This window comes from Leptonychotes weddellii, chromosome 11, assembly GCF_054177405.1.
Source record: "Leptonychotes weddellii isolate Sample4059 chromosome 11, ASM5417740v2, whole genome shotgun sequence".
In the NCBI taxonomy this organism is placed as follows: domain Eukaryota; kingdom Metazoa; phylum Chordata; class Mammalia; order Carnivora; family Phocidae; genus Leptonychotes; species Leptonychotes weddellii.
Window position 1 is genome coordinate 49,964,571 of NC_138379.1, and position 13,907 is coordinate 49,978,477.

Below are 13,907 nucleotides of genomic sequence, written 5' to 3' on the forward strand. Positions count from 1 at the left end.
TGGCCAGATCACAGCCCTTCCCTGGGAAGAAAGGGGCCGAGGGAAACCCCAGCGCCCTCGGGATGGGCGGGGCGCCGGCAGGGCTCGGGCGGCCTGGCGGCGCCGGTGGGCGGAGTCTCCCCGCCGGGCACTGCCGCTGACGGCGCCGGCTCCGCCCCTCGGGGAGGGCGTGCGGCGAGCGCGCGAGCAGGGCCAGAGCCGGCCTGGGAGCCTGCGGAGCCGAGCGCTGCGAGCGGAGGAGCGCCTGGGCGGCGGCGGCGGCGACAGCGGTAGCGTGCGCGATGGCTCCGGCCGCGGACCGCGAGGGCTACTGGGGTCCCACGACGTCCACGCTGGACTGGTGCGAGGAGAACTACGCGGTGACCTGGTACATCGCCGAGTTCTGTGAGTGCGGGCGCCGGCGCCCGGGCCTGAGGCGGGAGGCAGGGAGGGAGGGCGCCGGTCTGAGGGGAGACGCCGCGTGAGGAAGGCGGAGGGCGGACCTGGCCGCCAGGGGAGGCACCAGGCCTGGCCGGGGAGGTGGAGTGGGGAGCCCTGGTCTGGGGGCAGGAATGGGAGCGCTGCCGAGGAGGGGAGCGGATGGGGGGAATCCAGTGTGTCGGGTGAGGCGTGCCGGGGTCTGGACGGTTTGGGGGGGGTTGAGTTTGGGGGAGTGGAAGAGAAGTGGGGAACCCCCGCTGGACCTGAGGGGAGGCCTGAAGGGTAGGGCTGGGATGGGAATTCCTGTCGGAGGGGAGGAGTGGGGCAGGCTGGGGCGGCCCAAGAGGAGGTTGGGAGAGTGGAGGACTCGGCTCGTTAGAATGAGGGCCCGGGACACCTGCTCCTGCTGTCGCTGCCACCCCCTTCGGCCTAAGGGCACAGGAGAAAGGAACAGGTCCTAGCTCAGCCTTACCCCAACCATGAAAACTCCCAGATCTTTCCCTTCCTCTTTGTCTGTTCTCGTCGGACCTCTTCGGTCACCTCCAGGGAAGGTGCCAGGCTCTCAAGAGCACAAGGGACCAAGTCCCTGCGCCACTCTGCCTCCTTTACGACTACCTAAGGGTTAGGGTTCATCTGAGGGCACTACTTCCACTGATTGCACCCTCTGAGGACATCCTTCTCCAGGTGCTGCCCCTGACAGGCCCCAGTTTCCCCCTGGGGGTGGGGTGGGGTGGGTGTGTGTGTGCGGGTGTGTGTGTGTGTGTGTCTTATTCCATTAGGCTAGGGGAGCACAGGAAAAATCTGCCACTTTTTTTTTAATGCAGTTTACTTTGGTTAAGTTTTGAGAGCACAATGTTTGATCCTTCTTTGGGTACCTATCTGCTTCTGACAAAGTACAGAGGATTTTTTTGGCTGTTTCTTCTTTTAATTGGATCCACTTTCTCAGGACAGGAAGCAACTCTTCTTTGCTAACCTACCCATTGTTGGGTCCTTTCCCCAGGCATTTGTTTGGCTTTGTAAGAAAGAGGCAAGAGTTTCATGCCAGCTGATCCTACCTTATTCTTTTCACAGTAATTGACTAAATTAAAAAAACAAAAACAAAAACAAAAAACCACCGAACTCTTAGTAGTGTTCAAGACTTTAAACCATGATTTAGGCTGAGAGTCACTTATCCAGAACTACTAGTTTAGAGTAATAATTTTTACGTAGTAATGGAAGAATATGGGCAAAGGGGTCATTTGTAGTGTAATTACTTGGCAGCCCAAATGTTGGCAAGGAAGCGCTATACCAATTTGCTGTTAGATCATGTTGGCAAGCCCATACGTGGTCCAGGGAAGGTCCATGAGAGGAAGAGACTTAAAACCATGCTTTCTGAATTGGAAGTGTGTAACATGGAAAAGAGAAACTCAGGGGTCCTCAAATTGTGGATGGGCTGTCATATAGAGCAGTTAAACTTTCTGGATTTCTCTAGAATGTGGAATTAGAGTGTATGGGTGGAAACTAACTGTAAGGGGAGAGATTTTGCTTCAACAGAAGGGAACTTTTAAACCAAAGAATCATCGGATGGATTGAGGAGAGCTAGAGGTCACTGAAAGTGTTCAAACAGACATTGCTCAACTAACTCACATGAATTTTTTATGGAGAATTGTTTAGTAAAAAAAGGGATTGGCTTTAGTTGGCCTTTAGGTCCTTTGCATATTTATGGGTGGATATAGGTAATAATGGCTCTTAGTTTAGAACCAAGGATTAGAATCAAGAGAAAATTGACAGTTAAGTCATGTGACCTATGAGAGTGCAAGATACTACTGTTCTGCCAGATAGCTCTGAGAAATGGGAAATGGCTTTTGGTCTTACCGTCCTCAGAGGAGGAAACTGAGCAGACTGCAGGGAGGCTTTTGACATAGGAATCAGGGGGTGCAAGAAGAGGGTAAGTGAATGTTGGTTGTCCTTTGCACATGTACCTTGGGAGAAAATTATTGGGAGGAAGTTGAGGTCAAGTCTTCTTATCCAGGAGGCAGTGGGTATATGTCATATTTTGGAGTAAGAGAACTTGATCTTCCAAAAATATGCTGGTTAATAATGGTGTGTTTAAGGGGCGCCTGGGTGGCTCAGTCATTAAGCTTCTGCCTTTGGCTCAGGTCATGATCTCAGGGTCCTGGGATTAAGCCCAGGATCGAGCCCCGCATCAGGCTCCTTGCTCCGCGGGAAGCCTGCTTTTTCCCTCTCCTACTCCCCCTGCTTGTGTTCCCTCTCATGCTGTCTCTCTCGCTCTCTGTCAAATAAATAAATAAAAAATCTTTGAAAAAAAATGTAGTTTTATCATTCTTATAATATTTACATTAATGATAGAAATATTAGAGATAATAATGGAGATAATAGCCATATCTAAGTGCTTACTGTGTACCACACTTTGCTAAGCACTTCATCTATCTTCTCTCTTTCATTCTTTTTTTACTTTTAAAGATTTATTTATTATTTAGAGAGAGAGAGCAAAAGAGACAGAGATCAAGTGAGTGCTCAGTTGCATGTGGGGATGGGGGAGGGGCAGAGGGGGAGGGAGAGAGAGAGAATCCTAAGCAGACTCCCTGTTGAGCTTGGAATGGGAGTGCTCAGTCTCAGACCCTGAGATCATAACCTGAGCCCTTCCAAGAAATCAAGAGTCTGTCGCTGAACTGACTGAGCCACCCAGGTGCCCCTCTTTGATTTTTTTTACCTAAGGCTGCAGAATGTGTAGAGATAGTATTCAGGTTGAGGTCTGATTCTAAAGCTACTATATGCCATATTCTTTTTTTTTTTTAAGTTTTTTTTTTTTATTTATTTATTCGAGAGAGAGAGAGTGAGAGAGAGAGCGCAAGAAGGGGTAGGGTTAGAGGGAGAAGCAGACTCCCCGCCGAGCAGGGAGCCCGATGCGGGACTCGATCCTAGGACTCCGGGATCATGACCTGAGCCGAAGGCAGTCGCTTAACCAACTGAGCCACCCAGGCGCCCTATATGCGATATTCTATCACACTTTTATCGTTTTGTCCCTGCATGCAAGGTATGAGGACAGGTGAGATAGTACACTATCACAAAGGACAAATTGAATAATTGTTCAAGAATCCTTTTAGCCCTAGGCTATGTATATTTTGAATAATAAAAAGATGAGTTTCCGGAATTGCATGTTCAGATGTGGCAGCAGTTCTGAGTCACTGAAATACCTGAAAATCTGCCTTTTTAATATCACCCAAGATCAGTTCAAATTCTTCTTTTTTTTTTTCCAAATTGTTTTTTTGTTTGATCAGATTATAAGGACAGGGGAAAACGTAGAGTTTTTCCTCTTAATTATAATTGTGAAATAATATGTTCCTTGGTGTGGCAGAAGTTATAGGTACAGGCAGTCCTCACTCTTTATGGTAGTGACCATGCAAGTTAAAACCTGGCAAAGTAGTCTTAATAATCAATGGGAAAAGTTAAAATTGTTTTGTGACCTTCAAATTTCTTTGTCAAATACCATAAACCCTCTTATTGTTGGTTATAAACGTATGTAGAGAAATGAAAAAATAGCAAAACTGTTATTTAGTACACTGTAATTTAAAACATTAAAAACATTGAGAATTAAAATGTGTTATTTCTTTATATAAGAACTGATCAAGAGTAGTTTGAACAGTGCTGACTTTCTTGTCATGTAACATATGATATGGAATGAGTAATTTTTCTATGCCTTCATGAATTGTCATACTCCTAAGTTTGGTTCAGTTTCAACATTTTACTCTTTGCACTTTCAGTATTGTGAAATATCTCTGAGAGTTCTTCTAATGCAGAGTTTTTTTGCTGTAGTTACTTCTTCTGGTCCATCTTCATCCTTTTCTCATAACCACTTTTTTCATTTATGTTGATAAGTTTGCCTTTACTAAGTTCCTCCAGCTGTATATCTAGAGTCCCTTGAATGGCAGCAGTCAACATTGTCATTGTCAGCTATTTCTTTGATAACTTTGTTTATGTTTGATTGGAATTTCACTTCCAATATTATCACTTTTTGTTTCTTTGATACACTTTCAGCATTGTTGGCTCTTTCCCTATTTTGCTTATTCATTTTTGTAAAATATCACATATGTTCATCACCAGGAGACAAAGAGGCAACTCAGCTACACACTTGGCTGGCTGTACGTGAACTGAATAACAGAGTGCAGAGAATAATCACCAACAGTTTTTGCCTTGATTTTTTTTTTTAAAGATTTTATTTACTTATTTATTTTTATAGAGTGAGTGTGCAAGCGGGGGTGAGGGGCAGAGGGAGAGGGACAGAGAGAATCTCAGGCAGACTCTCCACTGAGCGCAGAGCCTGATGCGGGATTCAATCTCACAACCTGGAGATCACGACCTGAGCCGACATCCAGAGTTGGATGCTTAACTGACTGCACCACCGAGGAGCCCCTCAAGCCACTTTTCACACTTAGGTCTATAGTTAGTCATTAGAGCTTAGTAATACTTGAAGGCAAAGAGCATTTTGAAGTCTCATCTTGACTTAGTTTTTACCCGTGTTGTCCAAGATATTAACTAGGAAGAATTGTCATTTGGTAGCACATATTGGAAGAAATGATAGATTTTTTTTTTTTTTTAATGGAACAGTAATTGGTATATGGGTAAATAAGAAGAACGCATACCTCAGATGGTAATTTGGGGAACTTTACTAAGCCAGAATACATAGAATAGTGAATATTTAAATGAAAGTCTTGGGCGCTTGGGTGGCACAGTCGGTTAAGCGTCTGCCTTCGGCTTGGGTCATGATCCTAGGGTCCTGGGATCTAGTCCTGCATTGGGCTCCTTCCTCAACAGAGAGCCTGCTTCTCCTAACCCTGCCTGCCTCTCTGTCTCTCTTTCTGACAAATAAATAAATCTTTAAAAAAATGAAAGTGTTGCCCAGTGCATTATTATCTCAGGTTAAATTTTTAAGTTGTTCCTTTGATTTTGGGTTTACCCTGTCCCTTTGCCAACTGTTTCCCCATTAGTGGGGAAAAAAACCTGACCTGGAGAGTTTTAGGTAGTGCAGAAGAGCATTTTAAAAGAAGTAGAGGGATGGAGAAACATTTTAGGACCCAGCAAAATGATAGAGCCCAAAAGAGACAGCAGAAGCAGTTAATAGTGACACAAAAGTCCTACATATTTATTGTAGGGAAAGGTCATGGTATAATGACTTGGAGCCAGAATCAAGATTTCTATTTGAACTTTGCTCAGTTGAATGTTGTGACTTTGGGCAAATCACTTAATCATTCTTTGTATCAGTTTATTTTCTATAACATGAGAATAATGATATCCAAGAGGGTTATGAGAATTAAATGGCAAGATACGTGTGAAAGTGCAGCGAGGTGAAGTGCTTGGCACATAAAAGGTGCTCAATAAATACTAGTTGAATTGAAATCTAGTCAAAATAAGTCTAAAAAGTAAATCATGCTGTGTTATAGTTGTGGCCTCCTCATCTGTGATGGTTAGTTTTATGTGTGAACTTGGCTAGGCCGTTGTATCCATTAATTTAATCAAATACTAATCTAGGTGTTTCTGTGAAGGTATTTTATAAATGTGGTCAACATCTACAGTCAGTTGACTTTAAGTAAAGATTACTCTCAGTGACGTGGGTGGGCCTCATCCAGTCAGTTGAAAGGCCTTACGAGCCACCACTGAGTTTGGGGAGGGTGGGGGGAAGGTTAAACTTTTTTGGGGGAGGTTTCCTTCTTGACTTACTTGACTCCTCACTTTAACGGACCTTTCCTCTCTTTTCTTTTCCTCCCTTTCATTCTTTCTTTCATTGTTTGAATATATTGAGAATATACCAGAATTTTTAGATGTTTTCAGTGGGATTGTTTTTGCACATGATGTTCCCTTGTCATTTGTAGCTACATTCTCTCAGTGGATACCTCTTTAAGCCTTGAGTGATTACTCCTTACAGAGTTAGGTACTTCTGTTTCCCTTGGAGCACTTTTTTTTTTAAAGATTAGTCATTTGAGAGAGAGAGAGCGTGCACGTGTGCAAGAGGGGGAAGGAGCAGAGGGAGAGAGAGAGAAGCAGACTCTCGACTGAGTGCGGAGCCTGACGCGGGGCTCGATCTCACAACTCTGAGATCGTGACCTGAGCCGAAATTAGGAGTCAGACGCTTAACAGACTGAGTCACCCAGGTACCCCTCCCTTCGAGGACTTTCTATTAACTGAAGGATAAAGGCCAAATTCTAACATGGCACGAAAACTCTTTTTTTTTTTAAATGAATATTTTCACAACAGCAAGAATTTTGCAGTGAATATCTGTTCACCTATTGCCTAGATTCTATTTTAACATTTTTTTTTTTTTTAAAGATTTTTTTAAATTTATTTATTTGAGACAGAGAGAATGAGAGAGAGAGAGCACATGAGAGGGGGGAGGGTCAGAGGCAGAAGCAGGCTCCCCGCCGAGCAGGGAGCCCGATGCGGGACTCGATCCAGGGACTCCAGGATCATGACCTGAGCCGAAGGCAGTCGCTTAACCAACTGAGCCACCCAGGCGCCCCTATTTTAACATTTTATTATGCTTGTTTTACACTTTTTTTCTTAAAGGTTTTATTTATTTATTTGACAGAGCACAAGCAGGGAGAGCGGCAGGCAGAGGGAGAGGGAGAAGCAGGACCCTGGGATCATGACCTGAGCCGAAGGCAGCTGCTTAACTGACTGAGCCACCCAGGCGCCCCTATGCTTGTTTTATTGCATGTCTGTCCATTTATCCATTCTTCTATCAATTCATTTTATCTTTTGATACATTTCAAAGTAAATTGCAGACATCTGTACATTTTCCCCTAAATCCTTCAACATGCATATCATCAGTTAAAGTTCAGTTCTTTTTTTTTGAAGATTTTATTTATTTATTTGAGAGAGAGAGAGAGCACGACCAGGAGGGAGGGATAGAGGGAGAGGGAGAAGCAGACTCCCTGCTGAGCAGGGAGCCTGATGCGGACTCGATCCTAGGACTCTGGGATCATGACCTGAGCTGAAGGCAGATGCTTAACTGACTGAGCCACCAAGGCACCCTTAAAGATCAATTCTTTGTGGGTTTTTTTGGATGTAAAATTTATATTTGATGTTATGCACAGATCTTATGGTATATTCTCAGTATTTTGAGAAATGCATACATTTGTGTAACCAAAACCTCTATTAGAATATGGAACTTTACTATCAAGAAAGTTCCTCATGCCCCTTCCCTGTTAATCCTCACCTCCACCTTCCCCTTCTCTCTAGGGTGGCCACTGTTCTGATTTTTTTTCCCCCCACCATAGATTAGATGTGTCTGTTCTAAAACTGAATATAAGTGGAATCATACAGTATTTACTGTTTGGTATAAGACTTCTTTCACTCAGCATGTGGTTTTTGAGATTTCATTGGTGTTGTTGCATGTTTTGGTAGTTCCTTTTTATTGCTGAGTAGTATTCCATTATATGAATATACCATAGTTTATCAGTTTTCCTATTGCTGAACACCTGGCTTTTTCAGGTTTTGGCAATTATAAATAAAGCTGCTATGAACGTTCTTGCACAGGTCTTCTTGTGGATATATATTTTCATTTCTCATAGGTAGATACTCAGGATTGGAATAACTGAGTCAGAGGGTAGTTGTGTGTTCAATTTTATTAGAAACTGCCAGACCTTTCTCAAAGTGATTGTAGTGTTTTACATTTACAGCATTTCATCCACTCCCTCACTAACATTTGGTGTGTCTTTAATTTTTGCCTTTCTGGTAGTTACGTAGTTTTTTAACTCATTGTGTGATCCATTGTATTCTAAACTCTTCAGTCTTTGTTCCTCCTTTTCCCCATAATTCCTGCTTTCCTTGCGTATACTGTACTCTTGCCAAAACAGACCGTTTATGTATTACATTTATATTTTGGTGCACTTTTCATTGCTTGTGTTCTTCGCATGAGAGATAAGAATAAATTGCTTTTTAAAGCCATGAAGTTTGGGGGTGGTTTGTTAATTCAGCAATAAGTAACTGAAATAGAGGGAGAGAGTAATAGTCCCTCTAAATAGTCTAAAGTTGAGTTTTGAGCAATTTTGATTTCCTGTTGTGTAAACTCAGAGTATGCCAAATTACACCATACATTTTATTCTTAGAGGATGAAACTTTAAAAATAATAATAAAGTTTAATATAGGCCCTCTCTGAAAATTTCGAAGAATTTTTATAATGCACTCATAAGACTCAAAGAGGCATTTTACCCAATGAAAATAAATAAGTACTTTAAGGTTGAAATAATTCAGTTGCATGACTGGAAAAATCTTTGACTCATTATAGGTGTGGACTCCATCTTAAAGTTCTTTAACTTTTCAGAGCAAGCTGCATTTAACAGCAAGAGGAAAGACTGAATGGACTCAGAAAACAAAACAGACCTCTAAAATTGTGCATGTTAAAATCTTGATACTGCTGTAAAAATTTTTATGACTGGAATTCATTTATTTCTACAAAATGATAAGGAGACATTCTAGGTAAGATAGTCTTCACAAAGGGGCGCCTGGGTGGCTCAGTCGTTGGGCGTCTGCCTTCGGCTCAGGTCACGATCCCAAGGGTCCTGGGATCCAGCCCCGCATCAGGCTCCCTGCTCGGCAGGAAGCCTGCTTCTCCCTCTCCCACTCCCCCTGCTTGTGTTCCCTCTCTCGCTGTGTCTCTCTCTGTAGAACAAATAAATAAAATCTTTAAAAAAAAAAAAAAATAGTCTTCGCAAAATGAAATATGGTTTGAGGCTATTTGACCTGCTGGGTAGCAATCCCTCACCCACCTCTCCCCACCCCCTTTTTAAAGCAGACAGGAGGACAGTCTCGTTTTGTTGTCTGATATCCATTTGATCACTGGAGTTCATTTAGTTAGTTTTGCCAATCAGATGGATGTTCTCTGTTCTTTCACTACTCTAGAAATGTCCAACTTAGGGGTACCTGGGTGGCTCAGTCACTTAAGTGTCTGCCTTCGGCTCAGGTCATGATCCCAGGGTCCTGGGATTGTGCCCCGCATCTCGCATCTTGGGCTCCCTGCTCAGCAGGGAGTCTGCTTCTCCCTCTCACTCTGCGCCTCCCCCCACTTATACGTCGAGTGCGTGCACGCTCTCTCTCTGTCTAATAAAATCTTAAAAAAAAAATGTCCAACTTAAAGCTTGACAATTGAAGAGAATTATGACATTGATAAAGGAGGACTGTTCTGTGGTTAAGAGCATTCATTAAATAAACTTTTAGCCCCCTCTGTGCCTTTCCCTCATCCCATCTTCTTCCTTTTTCTCCAGAGATAACCACTATCCTTAATTTAGTGTTTGTCATTTCCTAGCTTTTTACCCTCTGCATTTCTAAAAATACACTGTTTAGGTTTGCTTGTTTTATATTTTATATAAGTGGAATTGTACTGTGTGTATTTATTTTTCAACTTGCTTTTTTCACTCATTTTGGTCAAATATGTATCATCCATAATCCCAAGAATTATCTCTGTTGATGGGTTTAGATATAGTTCATTTATTTTTCCTGTTTAGAATTCTGCTGTATGAATATATTGATTTATCCGTTCTTCAGTTATTGGATGTTTTCAGGTTTTTGCTATTACAAACGTTATAACCCTCTTGTACATATTCTAGTACACACAAATTAAGAGTTTGTGTATCTGTTGAATAGTGTAATGGTTAAATTGTAGGGCATGCCCATATTCACCTTTTAGTAGATCAGAAGTTCTCACGTTTTTTGGTCTCATGTCCTCCTTTATATATTTGAAAATTATTGAGGACCCTGAAGAGCTTTGTGAGTTAAATCTTTTGGTATTTACTGTATTAAAAGTTAAAATTGAAAAGATATAAAATTTTTATTAATCCATTTAAGATTCATGCTTGTGTAAGAATTGAGTAAAAACAAACAAAAAAAGATTTATGCTTTTGAGAAATGAGATTTAACCATGCTGTTGTATCAGTAGTTTGTTCCTTTTTAATTTTTAAAATTTAAACAAATCTTTTAAAGATTTATTTAATTTTTTAATTTTTTAATTTTTTTAAGATTTTATTTATTTTATTTGACAAAGAGAGTGAGAGAACACAAGCAGGGGGAATCGTAGAGGGAGAGGGAGAAGCAGGCTCCTTGCTGATCAGGGAACCCAATGCAGGGCTCGTTCCTAGGACCCTGCGATTATGACCTGAGCTGAGGGCAGATGCTTAACTGACTGAGCCACCCAGGCACCCCAAAGATTTTTTTATTTTTAAGTTATTTCCACACCCAGCGTGGGGCTCAAACCCACAATCCCAGGACCAGGAGTCAGATGCTCTACCAACCAAGCCAGCCAGGTGCCCCAATAGTTTGTTCCTTTTTATTGCTGAGTAGTATTCCACTGTATGAATATAGTACAGTTTGTTTATCCATTGTCTTATTCCTGGACACCAGGACTGTTTCCAGTTTTTGGCTATTATGAATAAACTTATGAACATTTTTATTTTTTTAAAGATTTTATTTATTTGACAGAGAGAGACATAGCAAGAGAGGGAACACAAGCAGAGGGACTGGTAGAGGGAGAAGCAGGCTTCCCACGGAGCAGGGAGCCCAATGCGGGGCTCTATCCCAGGACCCCGGGATCATGACCTGAGCCGAAGGCAGACGCTTAACGACTGAGCCACCCAGGCACTCCAAACCTATGAACATTTTTATATAAATCTTTTCATGGACATATATTTTCATCTTTCTTGGGTAAATTCCTAGGAGTGGCATTGTCAGGTTACAGAGTTGGTTTGTGTTAGTTTTTTAAGGGACTGCAACACTTTTTTCCAAAGTGGTGTATCATTTTATCATAGAAGTTTTGGGTGCTCCATATCCTCAACAATATTTGCTGTTACTCTTTTTGAAATTTTATCCACCCTGGACTATGTGTAGTGGTATCTCATTGTGTGTGTGTATTTGTGTTTAAAGATTTTATTTATTTATTTGAGAGAGAGAGACAGAGCACGATCGGGGGAGGGGGATTGGGCAAAGGGAGAGTGAGGGGTAGAGGGAGAAGAGAAGCAGTCTCCCCGTTGGGCAGGGAGCCTGATCGAGGGGCCTAAACCCAGGACCCTGAGACCATGACCCAAGCTGAAGGCAGGCCTTAACCAACTGAGCCACCCAGGAGCCCCTCTCATTGTGGTTTTAATTAGCATTTACCTGATGAATAAAGATATTGAGCACATTTTCATTGCTTCTTGATCTTTCCCGTATCTTCTTTCGTGAAGTGCCTTTTGCCCATTAAAAAAAATCTGTTGTCTTTGAAAGATTTTTTTTAATTGAAGTATATAGTTGACATACAGTATTATATTAGTTTCATGTGTACAATGTAGTGATTCTACATTTATATATATTATGAAATGCTTATCATGAAAAGTGTAGTTGCCATTTGTCACCAAAGTTATTACAGTAAGATTCAGTCGCATTTTCTTTCTCAGATTACTGATTTACTGTGATTACTGATACATTTTTATTTATTTCCATCCTTTTTAGTGCTTTTTATTCAACATCTCCTATATTTCTTGCCTCCTTTTGGCAGTGATAGGTTTTTTTTTTTCCCTTCTACCCTCTACTGGTTTGGAAGCTACTGGTTTGTTCTAGTTCTTTTGTCTATCTATCTATCTGACAAGTATTTCATGACATATATATAAATATATATAAATGTTGGACTTTTGAAAAAAGATTTATTTGAGAGAGAGAGAGGGAGAGAAAACGAGCAGGAGGGGCAGAGGGAGAAGGAGAGGTAATCTCAGGCAGATTCCAGGCTGAGCGTGGAGCCTGTCGCAGGGCTTGATCTCAGGACCCTGAGATTGATCTCAACCTGAGCCGAAACCAAGAGTCAGACCCGCAACTGACTGAGCCACACAGGCGCCCCTAAATGTTGGATTTTAAGTGTAATTCTCTAGGCTGTACTTTTCTCATCCCCGTGATTTATTTATTTTAAAACTGGAAGTTTGTACCTCTTAATCTTATTCAACTATTTCATCCATTCCCCCATCCTCTTCCCCTCTGGCAACTACCAGTGTTCTCAGTATTTATGAGTCTGTTTCTATCTGTTTTGTTTGTTTTTTAGGTTTTCCATATAAGTGAAATCATATGGTATTTGTCTTTGTCTGACTTATTCTACTTAGCATAATACCCTCCCTCTAGGTCTATCCATGGTGTCAAGAATGGCAAGATTTCATTCTTGTTTATGGCTAAGTTTATTTATTTATTTATTCATTGTCTGTGTGTGTGTGCGTGTGTGTACCACATCTATTTATCCATTCATCCTTCAATGGATACTTGGGTTGCTTCCATTATCTTGACTATTGTAAATGCTGCAATAAACAGAGGGGTGCATATATCTTTTTAAAATAGTTTTTTTCATGGGACGCCTATGTGGCTCAGTCGGTTAAGCGTCTGCCTTTGGCTCAGGTCATGATCCCAGGGTCCTGGGATCTAATCCTGCATCGGGCTTCTTGCTCAGCAGGGAGCCTGCTTCTTCTGCCTGCCGCACCCCCCTCCTTGTGCGCTTGTTCTCTCTCTCGCTCTATCTCTGGCAAATAAGTAAATAAAATCTTAAAAAAAAAATAAGTTTTTTCATTTTCTTTCTCTACCCAGAAGTAGAATTACTGGATTTTATGGCATTTCTATTTTTAATTTTTGGAGGAAATAACATACTGTTTTCTGTACTGGCTGCACCAATTTACATTCCTACCAAGAGTACAGTGAGGGTTCCCTTTTCTCTACATCCTCACCGACATTTGTTATTTGTCTTTCTGATATTAGCCACTCTGGTGTAAGGTGATAATCTCATTGTGGTTTTGATTTGTATTTCTCTGATGGGTAGTGATGTTGAGCATCTTTTTATGCATCTTTTGGCCATCTGTATGTCTTCTTTGGAGAAATGTCTATTCAGGTCTTCTGCCCATTTTTAATTGGATTGTTTGGGGGTTTTGGGGTGTTGAGTTGTATGAGTTTTTAAATATATTTTGGATATTAACCCCTTATCAGATATATCTTTTGCAGGGGCGCCTGGGTGGCTCAGTTGTTAAGTGTCTGCCTTCGGCTCAGGTCATGATCCCAGGGTCCTGGGATCGAGCCTCGCATCGCTCAGCGGGAAGTCTGCTTCTCCCTCTCCCACCCCCCTGCCCCCGCTTGTGTTCCCTTTCTCGCTGTGTCTCTGTCAAATAAATAAAATCTTAAAAAAAAAAAAAAGATGTATCTTTTGCAAATATCTTCTTTCATTATTAGGTTGCCTTTTCATTTTGTTGATGGTTTCCTTTGCAGTGCAAAAAAACTATACATATTTACATTGTATGATTTGCTAAATTTTGACAGATGTACTCCCGTGAACCCATCACCACAACCAAGATTTGAATATACTCATCATCCCAAAAAGTTTTCTTGTGCACCTTTTTTGCTTCATTGGTTTCAGGTAGGAGAGTAAATATGGTCCTTGTTACTCTATCTTGGGTGGATGTGTAATGTTCATTACTTTTAATCCTGTCTGTATATAGCCT

The 13,907-nt window shown here is 41.7% G+C and overlaps 1 protein-coding gene and 1 pseudogene across 5 annotated transcripts in view; both read left to right on the plus strand.

The window, feature by feature from the left end:
- Window positions 1–252: 252 nt before the first annotated feature.
- Window positions 253–13,907, plus strand: part of ACER3 (alkaline ceramidase 3) — a 147,630-nt gene continuing 133,975 nt past the window's right edge. For 2 of the 4 annotated variants that reach the window (XM_081798894.1, XM_081798887.1), the window contains exon 1: window positions 253–384. In XM_081798894.1, coding sequence (XP_081655020.1) covers window positions 282–384 — 103 coding nt within the window. In that variant the 5' untranslated portion in view covers window positions 253–281. Of the gene's footprint in view, window positions 385–13,725; window positions 13,823–13,907 lie in introns of those variants that run through there. The other 2 variants (XM_081798888.1, XM_081798889.1) reach the window with 2 other exon arrangements.
- Window positions 13,726–13,907, plus strand: part of LOC102740322 (uncharacterized) — a 5,635-nt pseudogene continuing 5,453 nt past the window's right edge. The window contains exon 1 of the transcript XR_014138763.1: window positions 13,726–13,822. The product of XR_014138763.1 is annotated as an uncharacterized LOC102740322 (transcript). The remainder of the gene's footprint in view (window positions 13,823–13,907) is intronic.